This window comes from Psittacula echo (assembly GCF_963264785.1).
Source record: "Psittacula echo genome assembly, chromosome: Z".
NCBI lineage: Eukaryota > Metazoa > Chordata > Aves > Psittaciformes > Psittacidae > Psittacula > Psittacula echo.
In genome coordinates, this window is record NC_137742.1 from 94,437,255 (window position 1) to 94,455,002 (window position 17,748).

At 38.8% G+C, this 17,748-nt stretch overlaps 1 protein-coding gene across 1 annotated transcript in view; it reads left to right on the forward strand.

Moving 5' to 3' along the window:
* Nucleotides 1–428: 428 nt before the first annotated feature.
* Nucleotides 429–17,748, forward strand: part of CHST8 (carbohydrate sulfotransferase 8) — a gene marked incomplete at both ends in the record, with an annotated part of 139,201 nt that continues 121,881 nt past the window's right edge. Inside the window, one exon of the mRNA XM_080636951.1 lies at nucleotides 429–537. Coding sequence (XP_080493077.1) covers nucleotides 429–537 — 109 coding nt within the window. The remainder of the gene's footprint in view (nucleotides 538–17,748) is intronic.

The following is a 17,748-nucleotide window of genomic DNA, read 5'->3' on the forward strand; positions in this document are numbered from 1 at the left end:
TTGAAGCAAGCAAATGATGGTGTGATTATTAAGAGGGGGTTTTGTGCAAATTGCAGCCATGGCATGACCATTTCTCGCAAACTGCTCTTTAATGATATTCTACATTGCCTTTTCAAGATGTTAAAAACAGTGACATACAATTAAAGACAAACTGATGGGGCAGAAACTGACTGGATGGCTGCAATTAACTGTACAAAAAATTCTAGAGAAATCAGTTATTTGGTCTAAAAAAGGACTTAAATCTACTAACCTGCATTGAAAAATATAAATGATCTGCATGTTAAGTTTTAGGTTGTGTTTTTACCTCTTGTAGACGTATTACATCAAACTTCCAGCTGAGAAGATGAGACTATGAGTGAAGAGTGTCCTGGAGATTGTGTGCAGTTCTTTTCCCGGGTCAGAACTGGATTGGTCTGAGAACAGTAATTATGAGGCTGACATGTATGTTCTCCTTCATCTTGCTGTTTGGAGCAGCTGGACTTGTTGTCTTCATTCACCTGCAGGATCCAGAAGAAGTAGTTCATCAGCAGACACCAGGTTAGCATTCCTCTTTCTATCTGACTCACCTGCTCCTTCATGTTCAACATTTTGTACTTATACCCTTAACATGTTTTACATATTTCACAGAGGTTGCCTCAACAAAGGAATGTAATTTTTTAATGAAGGGTATTTAGAAATCAATTAGAAAAAAAAAAAGAAAAAAAAAAAAGAAGAAAAAGGAATTTTCTTAAAAGATTGTTGCAAGAACGAATTCACTGATTATGCAGGGATCTTTGTCAAGGTGCACAAGGTACAGCTGGATGGAGTCGATTTTCTGCCAAAGTTGAGACCAACTTCTGCTGCCAGCTATGCCACTAGAAATATGAAATTAGGAAATACTGCCAAAAAATCAGTTCCTGCAAACATGTTTTGGAATCTACCTTTGCCTGTATAGGGTATTCAATGTGACAGGGAGATGCAAAATAAGAGATGCATAAATGACTCATGCAAGAAACATACAATATTTTGGGATTCATTCCTTTAATGTGCTTAACTTCCATTAAAATTTTCATAACTTTCATCCAGACACACACCATCTTCCTGTGCCACTCACTTTAAACTGTGAAGAGCCACAAAGACTTCATCAATGTAAGAACTGAACTCGTGGTTTCCTTTTAAAGGAGAGCATGCAAGAAGTATGAGAAAACACAAGATCTCTTGATTTACTTAGTCACTTTCTCTTTGGCTAAGGCTGTAACAAAGGCTGGTTTAGAGCCTAGACAAATGCCAGCACAGTTACTCCTGCTCATAATAATGCCCCTGTGTGCCAAGGTCTGGTCACTGTTTGCTCTTATATACCCTGAAATTCTCTTTTGACTACATAAGTGCTTTATGAAAGTCCTATTCAATAGACACCTTCATTGTACAATGAACACAACTGTGTAGATTTTAAAGTATTACTAATATTTTTAATAGAGCTGAACCCTAACAGGGAAAACTCTTACATAATTACATTAAGTGCTAATTTCTGTGTCCAGGTTTATTAAGTACTTATTTCCACGTCACTAAACAATCTGTACATTAATATGTTTATTATTTAGTCCAACTGCACACCAACTTTTAAAGCAGCCACTCAGCTGAAACTGTAGAAATAATGAATCTTCAGCGTTGTGCAAAGCAGAGAATTAACCAGTCACTTCAGTGCTTTTGCAATTGATTTTTCTATACTTACATATATTTGACTGAAATTGGACAGTAGGTAGGGGGTGAGGGGAAAGACATAGGGACAGTAAACACAGATAGTACTCTAATGCCACTAAGAATGTGTAACTTTACATTGGAAAGTTAATTCTTTGTTTCTGAAAGAGAAGGAATTTCTAGTGGTGTCTCCAAACCAGTGCATTTTTTCTCCTTTTTTTTCATTGTTGGTCCCTCATCCTGACCTGTCGTACCTCTTGAACACCAACTGCTGATTGTAGTACACTGTGAAGTGATTTTTGAGAGCGATATAACCACAGAAGGGGATGCCCAAGAACATTTAAATAAGAGTGAGTTTGAAGAAAGCTCCTGCCTCCAGCAGGGAAACTTTAAAGCAGGGAAACTTTAACTGACTTGATTGCCGTGGGCAGGGTTCTGCATAGATAAAACATGAACATCCCAACAATGCTGTTACTGCCAAAGGTGTGTAATCAATTGCTCGATTCTCACATTCAATTACTATTTATGTTAATAGGAAACAGAACTGCACCCTTGAGTAAAAGGTGCTCAATACAATTACTCTTATTTCTGTCTGGCTGATTCTTGTGTGTGTTAAGTGCTTTCAAATGCTAGTGGACTCAGAAACTCCTCATATCCATTGCTTCGAAAATGATGCCAGTTATCACTACAGCGTGTTAGGTGGTTTAAAGGACACAGAAAAAAATATTAATTTCATTAACTAGAGTGGTAGACATATTTCATTTGCAGACAGTCTCCTGTGAAAATCTGTCAATCACAAGTGACATTTTTGGCATGCTGAGAAGGATCCTTCCCCTTAAAAGGGCCTGTTCGTAATGGAGATCGGATATTGCTATAATTTGCTTGTCTGATTGCTCCCTAAATAGAATTGAACAAATGCATGTGTCATTAAGCTACATAGGACAACAGATTCTGCACGGCAAAGTTCTATTGGATTAGTCTTTGCTTTTGTATTTCCCATGCAGTTACTATATAGTAAAACATATTTGCCAGATGCTGGAATCTCATCAGGAAGGCTACAGAAAAGTCAGTAACATTTATTTTCCATGGAAAAGCAGAGTAGGGGAATTTTGCATTGTCCAAAAGGACATTTTTCATTGTTAGTGTGTTCAGTCATCTTTAATTTCAGATAGTACAATTTATGAAACAAGATTAATAAAAATACTTTGGTGCTTTAGTTTTATCTGTCTGTTCTGGAAATTGTTCTTGATTGTTTTAGTCCTAGCAAGCATGATGGTGAGACCTTGATGTACTACTTAAACCAGTATAAAATCCACAGCCATAAAACTTTAAGTAATGCTTACATTACTTTCACTGAGCAAAGTACTCCTGACAGTAGCTGTTTGTGTTGATTTGTTACTATTCATTTATTCTTTCCCTGTGCTTCACATTTCTACCTAATTGTGATGCTGTACTGAGAAAGCAATATCAAAGTAATTTTCCACAACATTAGTTACAATTTTCTTCTGATCTTTCAAGTGAAAAAATCCCATCCTGTTGGCTTCTGTGAGCATATAAACCTTGATTACATTTATCTGTTGGAAACCAATGCTTACAAAGTATATGTGCCCAGGATAGTGGGTGTAGAGCCTTTTTTGCTGATTGACAAACATGCTGTCTGTGTAGTTTTATTTATATAATGCACATCACTCTGAGCAGATATATTTAAGGCAGACAGCCATTTAGGGTGGGCGAAACAGATTTCCTAAGCCAATATATTAAATTCAGTAGGTATTCCTGTGGTCATTAAAGACACAATAACTTCACTTACGACAGTAATTTTCTCAGCATCTATGAAGAGTGATATTACTGTGGAGAGTGCAGGATAAAGCAGGGGTGTGGGGTGAGAAGCAGTATGAATTATAGTCATACACCATACAGAAATGCAATGATTTTGTAATTATTCTCCATGTAAAATATATATATATACCCCTGCAAATCAGTTGGGGCAATTCCAAGCACAACTGCAGGCTGGGCAGACTGCATTGAGAGCAGCCCTGAGGAAAAGGTCTTGGGAGTATTGCTTGATGAGAAGCTCATCACAACCTAGCATGCATCCAGCTGTGGAACCCGCAACGCAAGTAGAGATAGGACAAGGAGTCATAGCTTTAAACTGAAAGAGGGTAGATTTAGGTTAGGTATTAGGCAGAAGTTCTTCGTGTGAGGGTAGTGAGGCACTGGCACAGGTTGCCCAGAGAAGCTGTGGCTGCCCCATCCCTGGCAGTGCTCAAGGCCAGGTTAGATCGGGCTTGGAGCAACCTGCTCTAGTGGAAGGTGTCCCTGCCCATGGCTGGGGGTTCGAATTAGATGAGCTTTAAGGTCCCTTCCCTTCAGTTTGTGATTCCATGATACAAAATTTGGCTTCTGCAGTAAAAGCATTGGGATTTTGCTATGTGGTTACTAAATTCACAAGCCTGTAAGAGTTTTCAGTTAGAACTTTTAAGATGAATATGTATGGGCACACACTCCTCTGGGAGCTTGTAAAAAGTGTAAAATACATCTCAAAGGATGCATGTTGTGAGAGCTACAAAAGGGTGAAAACAGGGAGTAGAATGGAAATGGCTTTGCAGTCTGACTATATGAGAATTTGAAAGTCAAGTATGACTATAACCAAGTCTGAAACTCATCTGACTGAGATTCTGCAGTGATTGCTGTCCTTACCTCATCTACCAGTTTCTAACATAATACTGTCATCTTCTTTATTTTCTGCTTTACTCAGGGTGTGATGGGGAGGAGAGGGAGAAAGGAGAGATGACAATCTGAAGGGCAGCATGCAAATGCTATTTCAAACCTGCTGGCACAAAGGAGCCACAGCACAGAAATCTTACTGTATATTGCAGTAGCCTTAGAGCAAATACCAATATTATAGCTGTACTGAAATTTTCTTATTTGCTTATTCAGAGCACATGCACTTTGTTACTCATAAATTACAGTCCTATGCACATCTCCGTGCTCCCTATACATTTCCATAATACTATATCCTAGCACACAATGCACTGGTTGTTTGTCACACTGGAAACTTTTTATAACTACAATTGAAAATGAACTAGCATTGATATATAATTTCAGAGGGAATTTTCCCACAATTTGCAACTTACTGCTCTTTATAAACTGGATGCTGTTTAATCTGCTTTTCAACTGACAGCGTCAGCAGAAATCATGAACAAAAGAAGCTGGTGGCTGTAGCACAAGCAAGCAGGGTCACTGATACTCTTTTCAAGAAGTGGCACACTGTTCTGTGTGCAAGGTCAGCTTCCATCAACTCAAGAGTGAATGAACCTTCTGCTCTCATTCTCTGAGCCTTCTTTAGCTGAAATTCCCCCAGCAAAAAATTCCGTGTGTGCAGACTAGTTCCCAAGAGTCTGCAGTTACTGGGACGAAAAGAAAGAGATCTATTTCCTAGTCTGCGGTGGCAAGGCACTTACATGAGGGAAATGCAGTCTTATGATATTTCCTTTTTGTTGGTTAAAATGGTTGTTGTTTAGTCTGACTTTGACTGTGAACCTGGTTATTTTTCCATTGGAAAGAAGTGCTGGCAATGACTTAATCAGTCTATTGCTATAGGGGGATCAAACGCGGTCCAGGTGGTTAACAAAAGAAACCCTACCCCACACTGTCAGTGCAGACCTCTTCAGAAGTAATTTCTAGTGCTGAAAGCAATCACATGTAAGCTGTTTTATCACTAGTAATATATAGAGATCGTTTCCTACAATGCTTTTCCTCTGCTTTCATGACTATGCTGTATCTTTGGCAGTCTTACAAAAAACACAGCATTTATTTATGACATGCTATTGACAGTGACACTTTTTTTTTTACAGTTTCTGTTAACATGCTTTAGCCTAAAGCCCATTAAAGCAAATACAGCTCTTAAACTATAGTATTGCAGGCCAGTATTTATAGGACCCAGTATTTCCTGTTGAACATCAGCAAGTGCTTCACAAGAGTCAGAACACTTTGGTGTTAGGCTCTGCAATTGAGATACAAAGCTGCTGCAGTTTCTTCCTCTCCTGCCATACACCTTATAGATTGTGCTATATTGTGTTATATGAGGCAAATCACCTGCTAAATGTCTCCATTTCCTATTCTAAAGGAGCTTCTCTGCAGGGGATTCAAGATACCTAAGGACTGCTAGATCCTACTACAAAAATGCAAGACCAAACCATATTAACTGTGACATCACAAAATCCAGTGCATTACTAGCAGCAGTTATAATCCCACCGCAGTGGTGCACACATACGTCAGATGACTGAACCAGATCCACTGCCCATTTATTTGATGGCATGAAGTCCATGTCACCTAATCCCAAATGTATTTATCAGCATAAAACTGGAGTGATGCCTGCTAAATCACTCGCATAGTGCAGCTTCTACTTCCATAGATTTCCCTATCCTCTCTTTTTCTGTGAGCACTTCTTCTCAGGTGCTGACTGGTTAAAAAAGAAAAAAAAGGTTTGATATTTCTTTTAAAGCCTGCTTTTAAAAACTGTCAGAGGTTGACACTTCTTTGTTGTGTCTGGCAAAATAAAAAGTGACCTGCCATCTCAGAGCTGCATTCATTTATGGTGCTTGGCAACATATCACAGGCAAAACTCAACCACACTGTGATATGTCAGCAGTCTCAGAGTGGCAGCTTTATGAAAGTATATTCCTAGGCGACAAGCCTGGATGCTTTTCAGATTCCCCTGGAAATTTGCAGAGGGATTACAGAAGTGTGCAAAAGTTGACCAGCAGACTTTCATTTCACCTCAAAATGTTTATTCTAAATGTAAGACTATATTGAGGTTTTCACATAAAATGTATGAGTACTAGATAGCCTTCTTCCATATGTCTGCTATCATTCAGTTTGCTTGATTTTTAAAACTTGATACCACACTGAAGAGCTGAGGTAAGATTAAAATACCTTCCGGATTTTCTAAAGTTTATGCCATTTTAAACATGTTTGGTTATATATGTTTCCATTTCTCAAAGTTATTAACGTTCCCCTAAAAGCTTAACCAAAACTTCCTCTCTCTAGCAGTATCATCCTTTTTCATTTAGTAAACATTAATTTTCCTTTCATGATTCTAGTGGAGCTTGAAATTAAAGGTGGCTTTCTTCTCTATTATGTCTTGCTTTGTGTATCAGCATCATAACTGCCAGTTTACTGCTTTAGTACCAGTCAAGAGAGCATAAAAAGCAAATAATTGATCCTGTATAGGCCCCACACAAGAGCAACTTCATGTGAACATGTTTATAATTTTCTCCAAATTAATTAGCTATTTTTGAAAATAAGTGGCTGGTTTTGGATCTGTCATCACTTGACATATGCAGAGTCATTAACTGATTTTAATCTTATTATGTACAAGCCCTGTCCTACAAGATGCTAGCTCATAGCATCAGTGCAGAAAAGCACTTTAATATCAACTAAGCGGCACAACCATTAGTTCTGCTCCGATGCCTGAGGTGATGTGCTGCCTGAGGGTCAGAATATTCCACACCTTGCACAATTAAGTCCCATCTCTGGGTCTCAGCCACTTCAGAAGACCTATGTGTGATAAAGGGGAAAAATGTTCCAGCCAAGCTCTTCCTCATTGCCACTTCTGGACATAAGGGCAATTCAGATGTGCTCTTTCCCTCCTTTTTTTCAGTCACTATCCACTGACTATCTATACCTACAGAAATGGAGTCTTTCAGGGCTTCTGTTCTTGCTTTTTGGTTGGAAACCACATGTTTTCTCATAAATCTCTTTGCAGGGGCTAAATGTCTGATGTTTTGCCCTTTGTAGCACATTAGCCAAGAGATCAGTGTTTACTGACTTGGGTATTCCTAAATGGCGAAAGTGAAATGCGCTGTGCCACCAAGTATGGATGATCATATGCAAAGGAAGTTACAACGGCTGGGAGGCAACCAGGGGACACCCAGTCCCTTTCTGGAGCAGTGGGAACTGAACAGCATCAGGAGGGAAAAAAAGTAGGTTGTGAATGAAATTACTCACCCCTTAAAGGAGGTGCCTATGGTCCAGTGCCCTGTTCCTTCTCTGTTCTAATTCACTTACCTTTCTCCTTCCATTTGGCATGATGATTTGCAGTGCTGAGCTCTCTGTAATGATGGCACAGATAATGACTGGGACAAACAAAGGTATATTTGGCTTCAGAATTAGTTTAGGCTTGAATTCACAGAAGTCTTTGGATGGCCTGGACCTGCTGCAGTCAGAATGGCTGACATGGAAGCAGATGAGATGATACACAAATACTTATTCCTGTGGCCAGGAGGACAGAAAGCACAAGCCTAAATAGAGGAAACTGGTCATTTGCCCAAGTGGCTATTTGAAAGAGGTGGGAGGGGAGACTCCCTTTTCTCAAGCTTTAGGTAGTGCACAGTGGCCAAGGTCCTACATACCTGTTTCCAGTTTGTTGCATTTTTTTCTTGACTCATTTGACTTGACTTTATTTGTTAATAAAGTTCTGCACAACTTAATACCCGTAAGTCAAACCACAGAAGAAATTATAGACAGCAGTCACTGCTGCTATATGTGAACTGAATGCAGCTTTAGTCGGGTCTTCCTAATTCTGCATGCAGCTGCTAGGAACAACATGGTGACGCTTATCTCATGCAAGAAAACAAACTCCTCTCACTGATCCATTGTAGCCAGTGTACTTCAATGAAAAGGCGTCTATCCAAATAGGCACAAAAGTAAATGTACACACCTGTGGGTAGATACCATGAATTTTATGCCATAGCAAAGCAATTCTGTACTCATTGAGTCTTTAATTCACTGTGATTGCTTAAAACACATCCTAAAGACTGTGGTGTGAACTTAAGCAGGGCTGGGATGCCATTCACATGCCCAAAACAAACATCGGCACCTCAGCCACTAAGTTCATTTAGATACTGTGAACAGCCAAGTCTAATTGTGGAAACCAAACTGGGTTTTCATAAGCTGTTAAATTGAAACCTGCCCCTCCATCCATTTAGTCAAGAGATGCTACTACCTGTAAACAGGAGGCATCCTTAATTCACTACTTAATTAAAATTCCAATTATTCTGCATTTATGAGCTGCTCATTCTCATGCTATTGAAGGGAATTAAGTTACTCAAGAATGTACAAAGTCAGGTATTAATACCTACATATTGATGATGTGTTCAGTGCTGCATGTTAAACCAGCTATGTCACTGCCTGTTCCACTAGCACATTTCACCAACACCTGCAGAATGCATCTAGCAAATCATTATAACAGCATTTGGAAAGAAAAGCATGTAAATGGGAGAGAAACAAAAAAGAAAAAAAAATGTGTGCAGCACACAAAGAATGGTAGGAAAGGAGGTTTGAGAAACAAAAGTTGAGATAACTTCCTTTTCTGTTCTTCACATTTGGAATTATTTAATGAAAGGAGCTTTGAGGGGGTTTTGGTAGAAAAACATCCAGAGAGACTAGTTCTGCTATATACTTTAAACATTTTTTTGTAAGGAAAATAAAAGCATTGTATTAAACCAAAAATGTTTAATTAAATTAGAATGTAAGAGAAAATTTACTGCAGTTTTATAAACCATGTTAATAAACAATGGGTCCAGAATCAGTATGACTGAAGTTCCCAGAGGTGCTAAAATGGATACAAGGGAAGTAGTAAGGAAAATGAATATTTACTACAGTAAATTTGCACTAGTTAACAAACTTAGAAAAAACACCTTGAATTTTTTAAAAGCACTAAATGTTCTTAATGAACAATAATAATCTAATTATATTTTACTTCCAAATACAAATCTTTGCAACATAACATGTTCTTAATGTCTACGCATTTGCACACTATATTTTTCCTCTTGCTTGTTTCCAGATATCAAATTATATATTCAGTATATTCTGATTGTTCTCTGCCTTTTCCTCTAAAGGCACTGGCTTCACTTCTTAATTGAGACCCAGTGGAGATAAGTTCACCACAACATAATTTAATGAACGATGGAAGGGTTACCTTTTACTGCATGAAGTATCAAGCTGCATGACAGAGGAGGAGTATCTCCTAGGTGACGTTTCAGTAGATAATAATTAACTGAGACATCTTCTAAAATAATACCACCCAGACACACACGCAGTCCTTCCCCCCAAAAAGTGGACAACACATAAAGCAAATTCATTAGCCAAGGACACAGTACCTAAAAGGAATTCAGTGACACAGTTTCTTTCCTCCATGAAATCACAAATTGGGTATTGGAGACCTACAGTACAGATGAGTGTATTTTACTCTTTTTCCCCCTTCAACTTCAAAGGCTGAATTGGACTTGATTTACCCTTCACATTAATCTTGAATATGCCATCACCACAGTGATGATTCTCCTTTTTGCTCTGAATGGTTCCAAGCAGCCAGCAGTGGTACTCTCACCACACACAGCTGTCAGCTCAGCACCTCCTGACACCTTCACTTCAGGCCTTTGGGGGGACACTTCAGTAGCATCAGCCTCAATGTATTTTTTGGTTTTATTTACTTATATTTTTGGGTAGAGGAAAACACTCCGTCTTTTAAATGTCTCACACAACACAGCTTGGGGAGCAGGACTGAGCCGCCTGCAGTCCCCATTGCAGGGACATGGCTGACAGCACACTGCCATTCTTCTTCACTCCCTCATCCACGCATGCTGCTTCCAGCACTATCCCTACCTTAAGTAACAAACGCATCCTTCTGTCCCTTGATCTTTGTATATTTTTGTTACGATTTAATGTTACCTAGATTTCAAAGTCCTGAAATTAGGGAGCGTGAGTCAGACGCTGGCTCTAACTGAGTTCAGATGAGTGTGTAGATTTATAGGCATTTCTACAGCATTCAGCCACTTTGATCACAGCCCGCCATACCACCACAAACAGATAGTCATTTGATTATAATGAAAGATGTTTCATAAAGAACTGCTGAGACAGCATTTCAAGAATTCTGAATATTTGAATATTCATTAATTGTTTCTGAGATTCTGTTCTTTTACTATTTCTTTACAACCACTAATGCTGTAAAAACATTCAAGTGAAGAGCAAATTGTTAATTCCAAGAGATAACCTATTTGCTACGAGAGAAGCTTTAATTAGCAATACAAACCATCTTCTTGTAGTCATTTAGAGGAATCAGAGGCAAGCACAGCAACACAGGTCTTGGTTGCAGCAAAATATTTACCATCTCCTATTTCAGTGGAGAAGGTGCCCAGAGTTAACAGCTTACCTTGGGAAAAGGCAATTCTGTTTCATGGCTTGGACTTTGCTCCCTAAATGAAGCACTCATTAAATCTCTTGCATGCAACGACTGCATCTTCTTAGCCTAGTTGCATGACTCTGTCTCTGTTTTTTTATCTGGCAAGCTGAAACGTTCTGTAGTGGGAATTTCGGAAGACCAAGATTTCTTGAATGCATAGCTGGTTTTGGGTTGTTGTGTCCATCAATGAGCTATGACTCAGCTGAAGGGCACCTGCAGGGGAAATGGGAACCCAGGTGCAGGCAGCCAAGAGTGTTTTTTTAGACTCAGAATGGGACAATCCACAAGTCTCATAATGTTCCTGTCACAAGGAGAATAAAATTGGTATAGACTAATAAATACAGACTTCACAAAGTGAACTTACTACTAAACAGCAAACTGTCTGCGCACAATTCTCTGGGCAAGATCAGGTCCTAAAGATGATAGGGTTTTATCCCTCAGCACAGAAGTTGTAATAAAAGACAACTGCAAGTCTCTCCATCCTCACAGTGGGCCACTGTTGTGTCAGTGTCAAGTATAACTTGACAAGACAGCCAATACCAGCAGGATTCTCACAGGTGGCAAAGGTAATACAAGATGTTTCACCAAATAAAATCTATCATGTAGGTTATTTATATTAAGGGGTAAAAAAAACCTCCTATTTTTATTCTCTGCATTTCCTGGACTTAATATATTGCAGTTTGTCTTTTAAAAACGGATGCTCAAGAGCTACAGAATCATTTTGCAGTTAGCATGCTACCCATCGAGGCTGTAATATGACTGCCGAGTGCAAATTCCAAATAGCTCATGTCACTGGCTATCCCTGATAAATCAGAGTTTAAAACAAATACCACTCAAGCTTATCTTCTGGTAGTAGACCAATACCCTGGGGCACTGTCATCTGATAACATTCTGCATAGTCCAAGGGAAGCTTTCTCACTGTTCCCACTGGACAGCCAGCCAAGCCCTTTATTCTTCAAATAATTAATTTGAGAAGTGTGGTTTAAACCAAAACCAATCTTTCTAAATGAATGTATTTGAAATGTAAATTTTGCAAAGTTTCATTTCTTGGGGGGGGGGAGGGAAGGGGGAGGTGGCTCTGCAGGAAAACAATAACAGTGAAAACACATCCCAAACAATAGGAATGAAACATTCTGGATTAATCAAAATGATCCACACTGAAAGATAAGCATCATTGCAGCAGGATTTCCCAACTTTTTTTAGTTTAGCTATCAGTTCAGAATCTTGACACAGTCTGCTTAAGTGTCATTTCAAAGGAGATCTAATATTTATAAAGTAAACCATCACTCTCTTTTAGACGTGGCATTAAATAAAACTTGCTCTCCTGCTGTGAGCAGGAGGTCTCATCTTTGGTTTCTATGATGCATGAGCAATAAATGGGTCTTTTGGGGATCTACCTGATATGAAGTGTAAGATATAAAAAATGTGTCTTATTTTTAGTTAGAGAATTCTATTAAGGTAAAGGTATAATCCCTTCCTCAAGCATTCTAGTTTTAAAACAAAATAATTACTGCCAAAGAATGGTTTTGTTTTATTTTTTCATAAAATATGTAAACCAAAAACCCACCTCCAATCCCACCATCCATAAAGTCTGTTGCAGATACCCCAACCACAGCACCACCACCAAAGAAGCACTTTCCCACTGGTGCCTGTTTTCAAAAGCAAATCCCTGCATACACACATATGAAAACTAATGAACTCCAACATGCAACTTCAAAATATTTATCCAAAGCTATATAGAGAAGCTAATAGTTTAAGTACTACACAGATTTATTGAACTGAAGAGAGTATTAACATTATATGCTAATGAAATCTGCATTTAATAAGATATATATCCATTCAAATTCTCTGTACCTTTCATCAACACGGCATACTGGGAAAATGAGCTATCGAGACTCCAGTTTAAGCTGATATAAAATCAAATGATCCATGTTAACAAGACAATTAAATAACTGTTGGAAACTAAAGAAAAAAAAATCAGAAGTTCACCAGATAGAAAGTGGTTTTGAATGATGTGAGATCTTGGTTGTGAGAGCAAATTGAAAGTTGCTACTGTGATTAGAATAATGTCAGTGGTAAATTAGATACCAGTTTTATTACGAGAAAAGTCTAGCTCAGGTGCTTCAAAAAAGAAAGCAAAATTGCAAATTACAAGCAGTTTATATTGGCCTATTTCAAATGACTGGAGAATGCATTACAAGGAGATTAGCATTTGGAAAGGCTATTTGAAGGCAGTAGAATTAAAATTATGACAGCTACTCTTCTGCTGGACACAGCAAACAAAATTATGCACATTTTGTGCCATGAGGCACATATGTTACATAGAGGTTTGGTAGATACTATTTTCCACAACAAAACATTGCTACCCAAAGGATACAAACCATGGGAATTAACTCTTACACTTAAAATTCAACAGCTTTTGGCTAGTAATATTGTCTACCTACAGTCTGAAGATGCAGTATAGGTATCTCTCCACAGCAAAATTTTATTCGAGAGGCAATGCATAAACAGTCTTATACAGCTCCCTCACAGGCACGTTTGTCAACTTCTGCAAAAACAGCCCAGAAGTCAGATGCTTGGGAACACTGTGGAGCTGATCTGTGAGTACAGCTCACAGCTCTGGCAGCTCACATCTCTGGCAGCCCTGCTTCTGCCTCCCCACAACCACTTTAGTGCAGTAGCTGTCAGTAAGTCAGTGTGGTCTGTGGACCCCTGAGAGTCCATGGATTGCTTTTTAGTTAACTCAGAAGTCCTAAAAAAAGTTAAGAAAAGTGAGCTTACACCTAGCAAACCTCAATATAAAGAGGTTTGTATGTCCACAAAGTAATTTTAGATGCTCACAGGCTTGACAAAGGTTGAAACTACTGCTTTAAGGGTATAAGTACCAGAAATGTACCTGAAGTTATGCATCTGGTTTGAACTACAAAACAGAAATGATCTCTCCAAGAGGAAATCGTAGTAAAACACAGTCCTTCCTGGGTATGTAAATAGTAGGAGTGCTCCACACCAGGTACAAATAACCACACAGCTGAAAAGTTGCATTGCCTCAGTAGGCAACCACAGGAGCAGGTTTAGCAGTAAATGTGCCTGCACTTAATGGCCTTTTTTGCAGCCTCACACTGCCTATCCAGGAGTGTGCAGAGCTCTCTACAATTCCATGAGAGCCAGACACAGAAGCAACACATTAGATACTCTCCAGCTCTTCATGGCAACCACATTTAACCCTTCTTCCAAATGTACATCTTCCAGATCTCTTATTCTAACATTTACTTATATATCTGAAACAACAGAAAGGGAAAGCTTTATCTAGGAAAATAACCAAAATAACCAAACCTTCAGAATCGCCAGTTTGGCTTAAACTTCAGCTTCCCCAGAAGTAATGCACATAGCCTCTGCTACAGCTGCTGGCAACTTCATCCTTTAAGCTGTGATTCGGTTCAGCAACTGTCCGTCTGTCCAGACATTGGTGTAAGCACTTATGGAACTGAGTGTGACTGGACAGGAACAGTATCTAAAAATTCTACAGGCAAGGTAGAGTCTTCCCACTTCAACACTTAAAAGTGATCAGTCTCAGCAGGTTCCAAAAACACCTCTTCTTTCAACCTTTTGGTGCATTGGACACATGGATCTTTCTAGGGTTTCTTTACCCTCTCATACACATAAATAGCTGTATTTGCTCAATGAGTATGTTAGCTCCTAATGCAGGTGAAGATTCACGTATGTAAGTGCTTCAAAAATAACTTTAGAAAGCCTAATTCAAAGGCCACTGAAGTCACCAGGAACTTTTCCACTGACTTTGGATTGTGTCCCAAGTACTTACCAGTTCCTTCAGCCCTTGTGCTTCAATAGAGTTGAATTCAGCTTACTAAAGACAATACACTGCTTTCTTTCTTATTACTGGTTAAAATTCATATTCACAGTGCAGCACTTTGAGTCAGAGGTTTTCCCCAGATGGTTCTGATGCTTATCCTCCTTTGTTAAAGAGAATGCTACTTCATATAACAAAGCTGGTAGCCTCTATTCAAAATCTACCCTGCTGTGAAGAATGATGTTGTCAGACAGACTGATCTTTCTCCAATAGCTTTTGCAGCAGTTTTGTTATAAAGATGTTAAAGATAACATTGAAGAGAAAAGGAACAGATTTAGAGTCTTGGGACAACAAAATACAAAGCATAACAAAGAATCATAATACTGATACTTGTAATTGGAAGAGCTACTGAGAAAGCATACCCTGGGCTTTGGGGAAGAATAAGGGAAACAAGTAATGTAGGCTGCTAAAAGAATAAATAGTTTTTGTGAAAAGGGATAAAAAGTTTTGAAGGACTGTTAATTGTTTTGCTTCATTGTTGTAACTGAGATTTAATTGTGGTAACAGGAAAAGACATCAGCCCAAGACAGCACACTCCAGACAGAAGTGCTGCCCCAGCTCACAATGAAGTTAATCCAGGCAACTGCTAAGTACAATAAAGTCCAGGAATAGCATGGATATCATGGCAACAGAGATTCACAGCAGTTATTCTAGCTCTGTGAGATAGAAATGATAATGAACAGATTTTAAAATGCATTGATATTGAGAGTACTTAGTAACATTATACTAAAATAGCATTACGGTGATGCCTTTAAGGCCAAATTCTGCTTGCATAGTCAAGGTTTGTATGTAGACTGTTAGGTGGCATTTTCTAATGCAACAACAAAGTCTCAATCTCCCACCATTAACTGGTAACTCTACAAGTAGAAGACTTATTCTAGTGCTAAATAATTTGCCAAACTTAAAATTTTGAAGAGTAGAAAGTCACATAAGTGAAAGCTAATTAAATATACAAGGCACAAAGTACAAGATTTATTACACAAACTACGCATGTCCAAAGACAGTTTATGCAAGAGTGGAGGGGATTATTCTTCACTGAAATTGTTCTATGCTCCAACTAAACATAAAGTACAGGTTGCCCTTAACTCATTTTGGTTAGATTTCATATTTCTTGTAGTTAGCTCTTTTCCTATGAGAAAGACAGACAAAAATAAAAAAAACCAAATAACAACAACAAAAATCCAAACAAACCAGAAGCCCCAAGACTACCTACTGTCAAATAAAACCTGGTTTTACTCATTGCTGAGTAATTGCCATGCTCTTCAGTGTGCACCAATCTGCAATACCTAGAGAAGGGTTCTTGGAGCACAGTGATGGGCTGTTTCATGGCTGAATGCATTACAGAGTGCAACTAGGCTCTCTGGCATTCACTTCTGCAGTGTTTCTCTCTATTTGGTAGACCTAATGAACAAGTTTAAAAGGATCAAATCACCAAGTGGATAATGTACTTAGTGGGCTTTCTCCAAGTATCTTTTTTCTTGCTTTCTACCTTTGAAAACAAGTTAAAAATGCAACAGAGGGGAAAATTGCTAGTGACTTCAGACCTTGCTGGCTTTCCTACATTACCACAGCTTGTAAAAAGCCACTCTGAACAGCACAGCAAAGTAGTTCTGCCAATTAGAAGGGTTGGAGTAATAATTTTGAAGTAGCAGATGTCTAACTTGTCATTTTTAAGTGAAGTCTTCTAGCACAATTTCTGTATTTTTTGTAATTTTTTTAATTTTTTTTTTTTTTTGCACAAAGTACTGTAGCCTCCAGAAGCTTTATATAATTAAACACCTATCATTGTGAGCACAATGTAGCAGAGTTGAGGATTAGGTGATCTTACTCCTGTAATAGGATTTGTCTGCCAATTGTTACTGGAATGACAGCAGCCTCTCTTAATAGGAGCACAGGAATTGCCATGGTGGTTCAGATCAGGAGCTTATCTACGCATTAAAATACCTTGTCTTCAGCAATGGACAGTACTGATATTACTTAAATGAAAATTCAAGGTAGTCTGCTATGGAATAAACTACTATCTGGTAAAGTTTTTTCAATATTCTCAATAGTAAAAAATAGGTTATGCTCTAATTCAGGAGCACTCATATTTCTTAGAAAGCTTCTTTCACTTTGGCTAAAATGCCCAATCTTTTTAATTGCTCTTCATAAAATTTTCTTTCTGTGACTCCTGAACAGTCTCATAATTCAGAAGACAGACAGTGTGATGCCTCCCCTTGCTCTTTAGTTGAATTTGTTTGTGGCATCACAGTCATGCCCAGACCAGCTCATGGTGGCTGCAAGGTTAGAACTTCAAGAAGGACAAAACCCAGAAATAGACGGGTTCAAACAGAATAGAAATGTGTGACACGGTGGTGCAAAAATTAAGATGTGTAGAGAAGACTCTTTCTAACAGCCTGTTGCTGAAATCATCCAGTTCAAGAAATCTTCTTGGAATACACAAGACAGCAGCAATGGCAGTGAAAACTGGAACTTAATTCAGTGGTGTCCTGGGTTCAGCAGCAGCAGTCAGTTTTTCTCCTTCTTAGTAGCTGGTGCAGCGCTGTGGTTTTGACTTTCGGCCTGGGAATAATACTGATAAAGCCGATGTTTTCAGTTGCTGGTCAGAATGTTTACCCTGACCAAGGACTTTGTGAGTCTCATGCTCTGCCAGGGAGGAGGAGAAGCCGGGAGGAAGCAGGGACAGGACACCTGACCCAAACTAGCCAAAGAGGTATTCCATACCACAGCACGTCATGCCCAGGGATGTAAATGGGAGTTATCCGGAAGGGCACGTCCTCTTCTCTGTCGGGCTCTTTTCCAGCAGGCAGTATCGTATTCTATTCCCTTGTTATTTCTCCTATCATCACTATTATTGGTGGCAGCAGTAGTGATTTGTGTTATACCTGAGTTACTGGACTGTTTTTATCTCAACCCGTGGGAGTTACATTCTTTCGATTCTCCTCCCCATCCCTCTGGG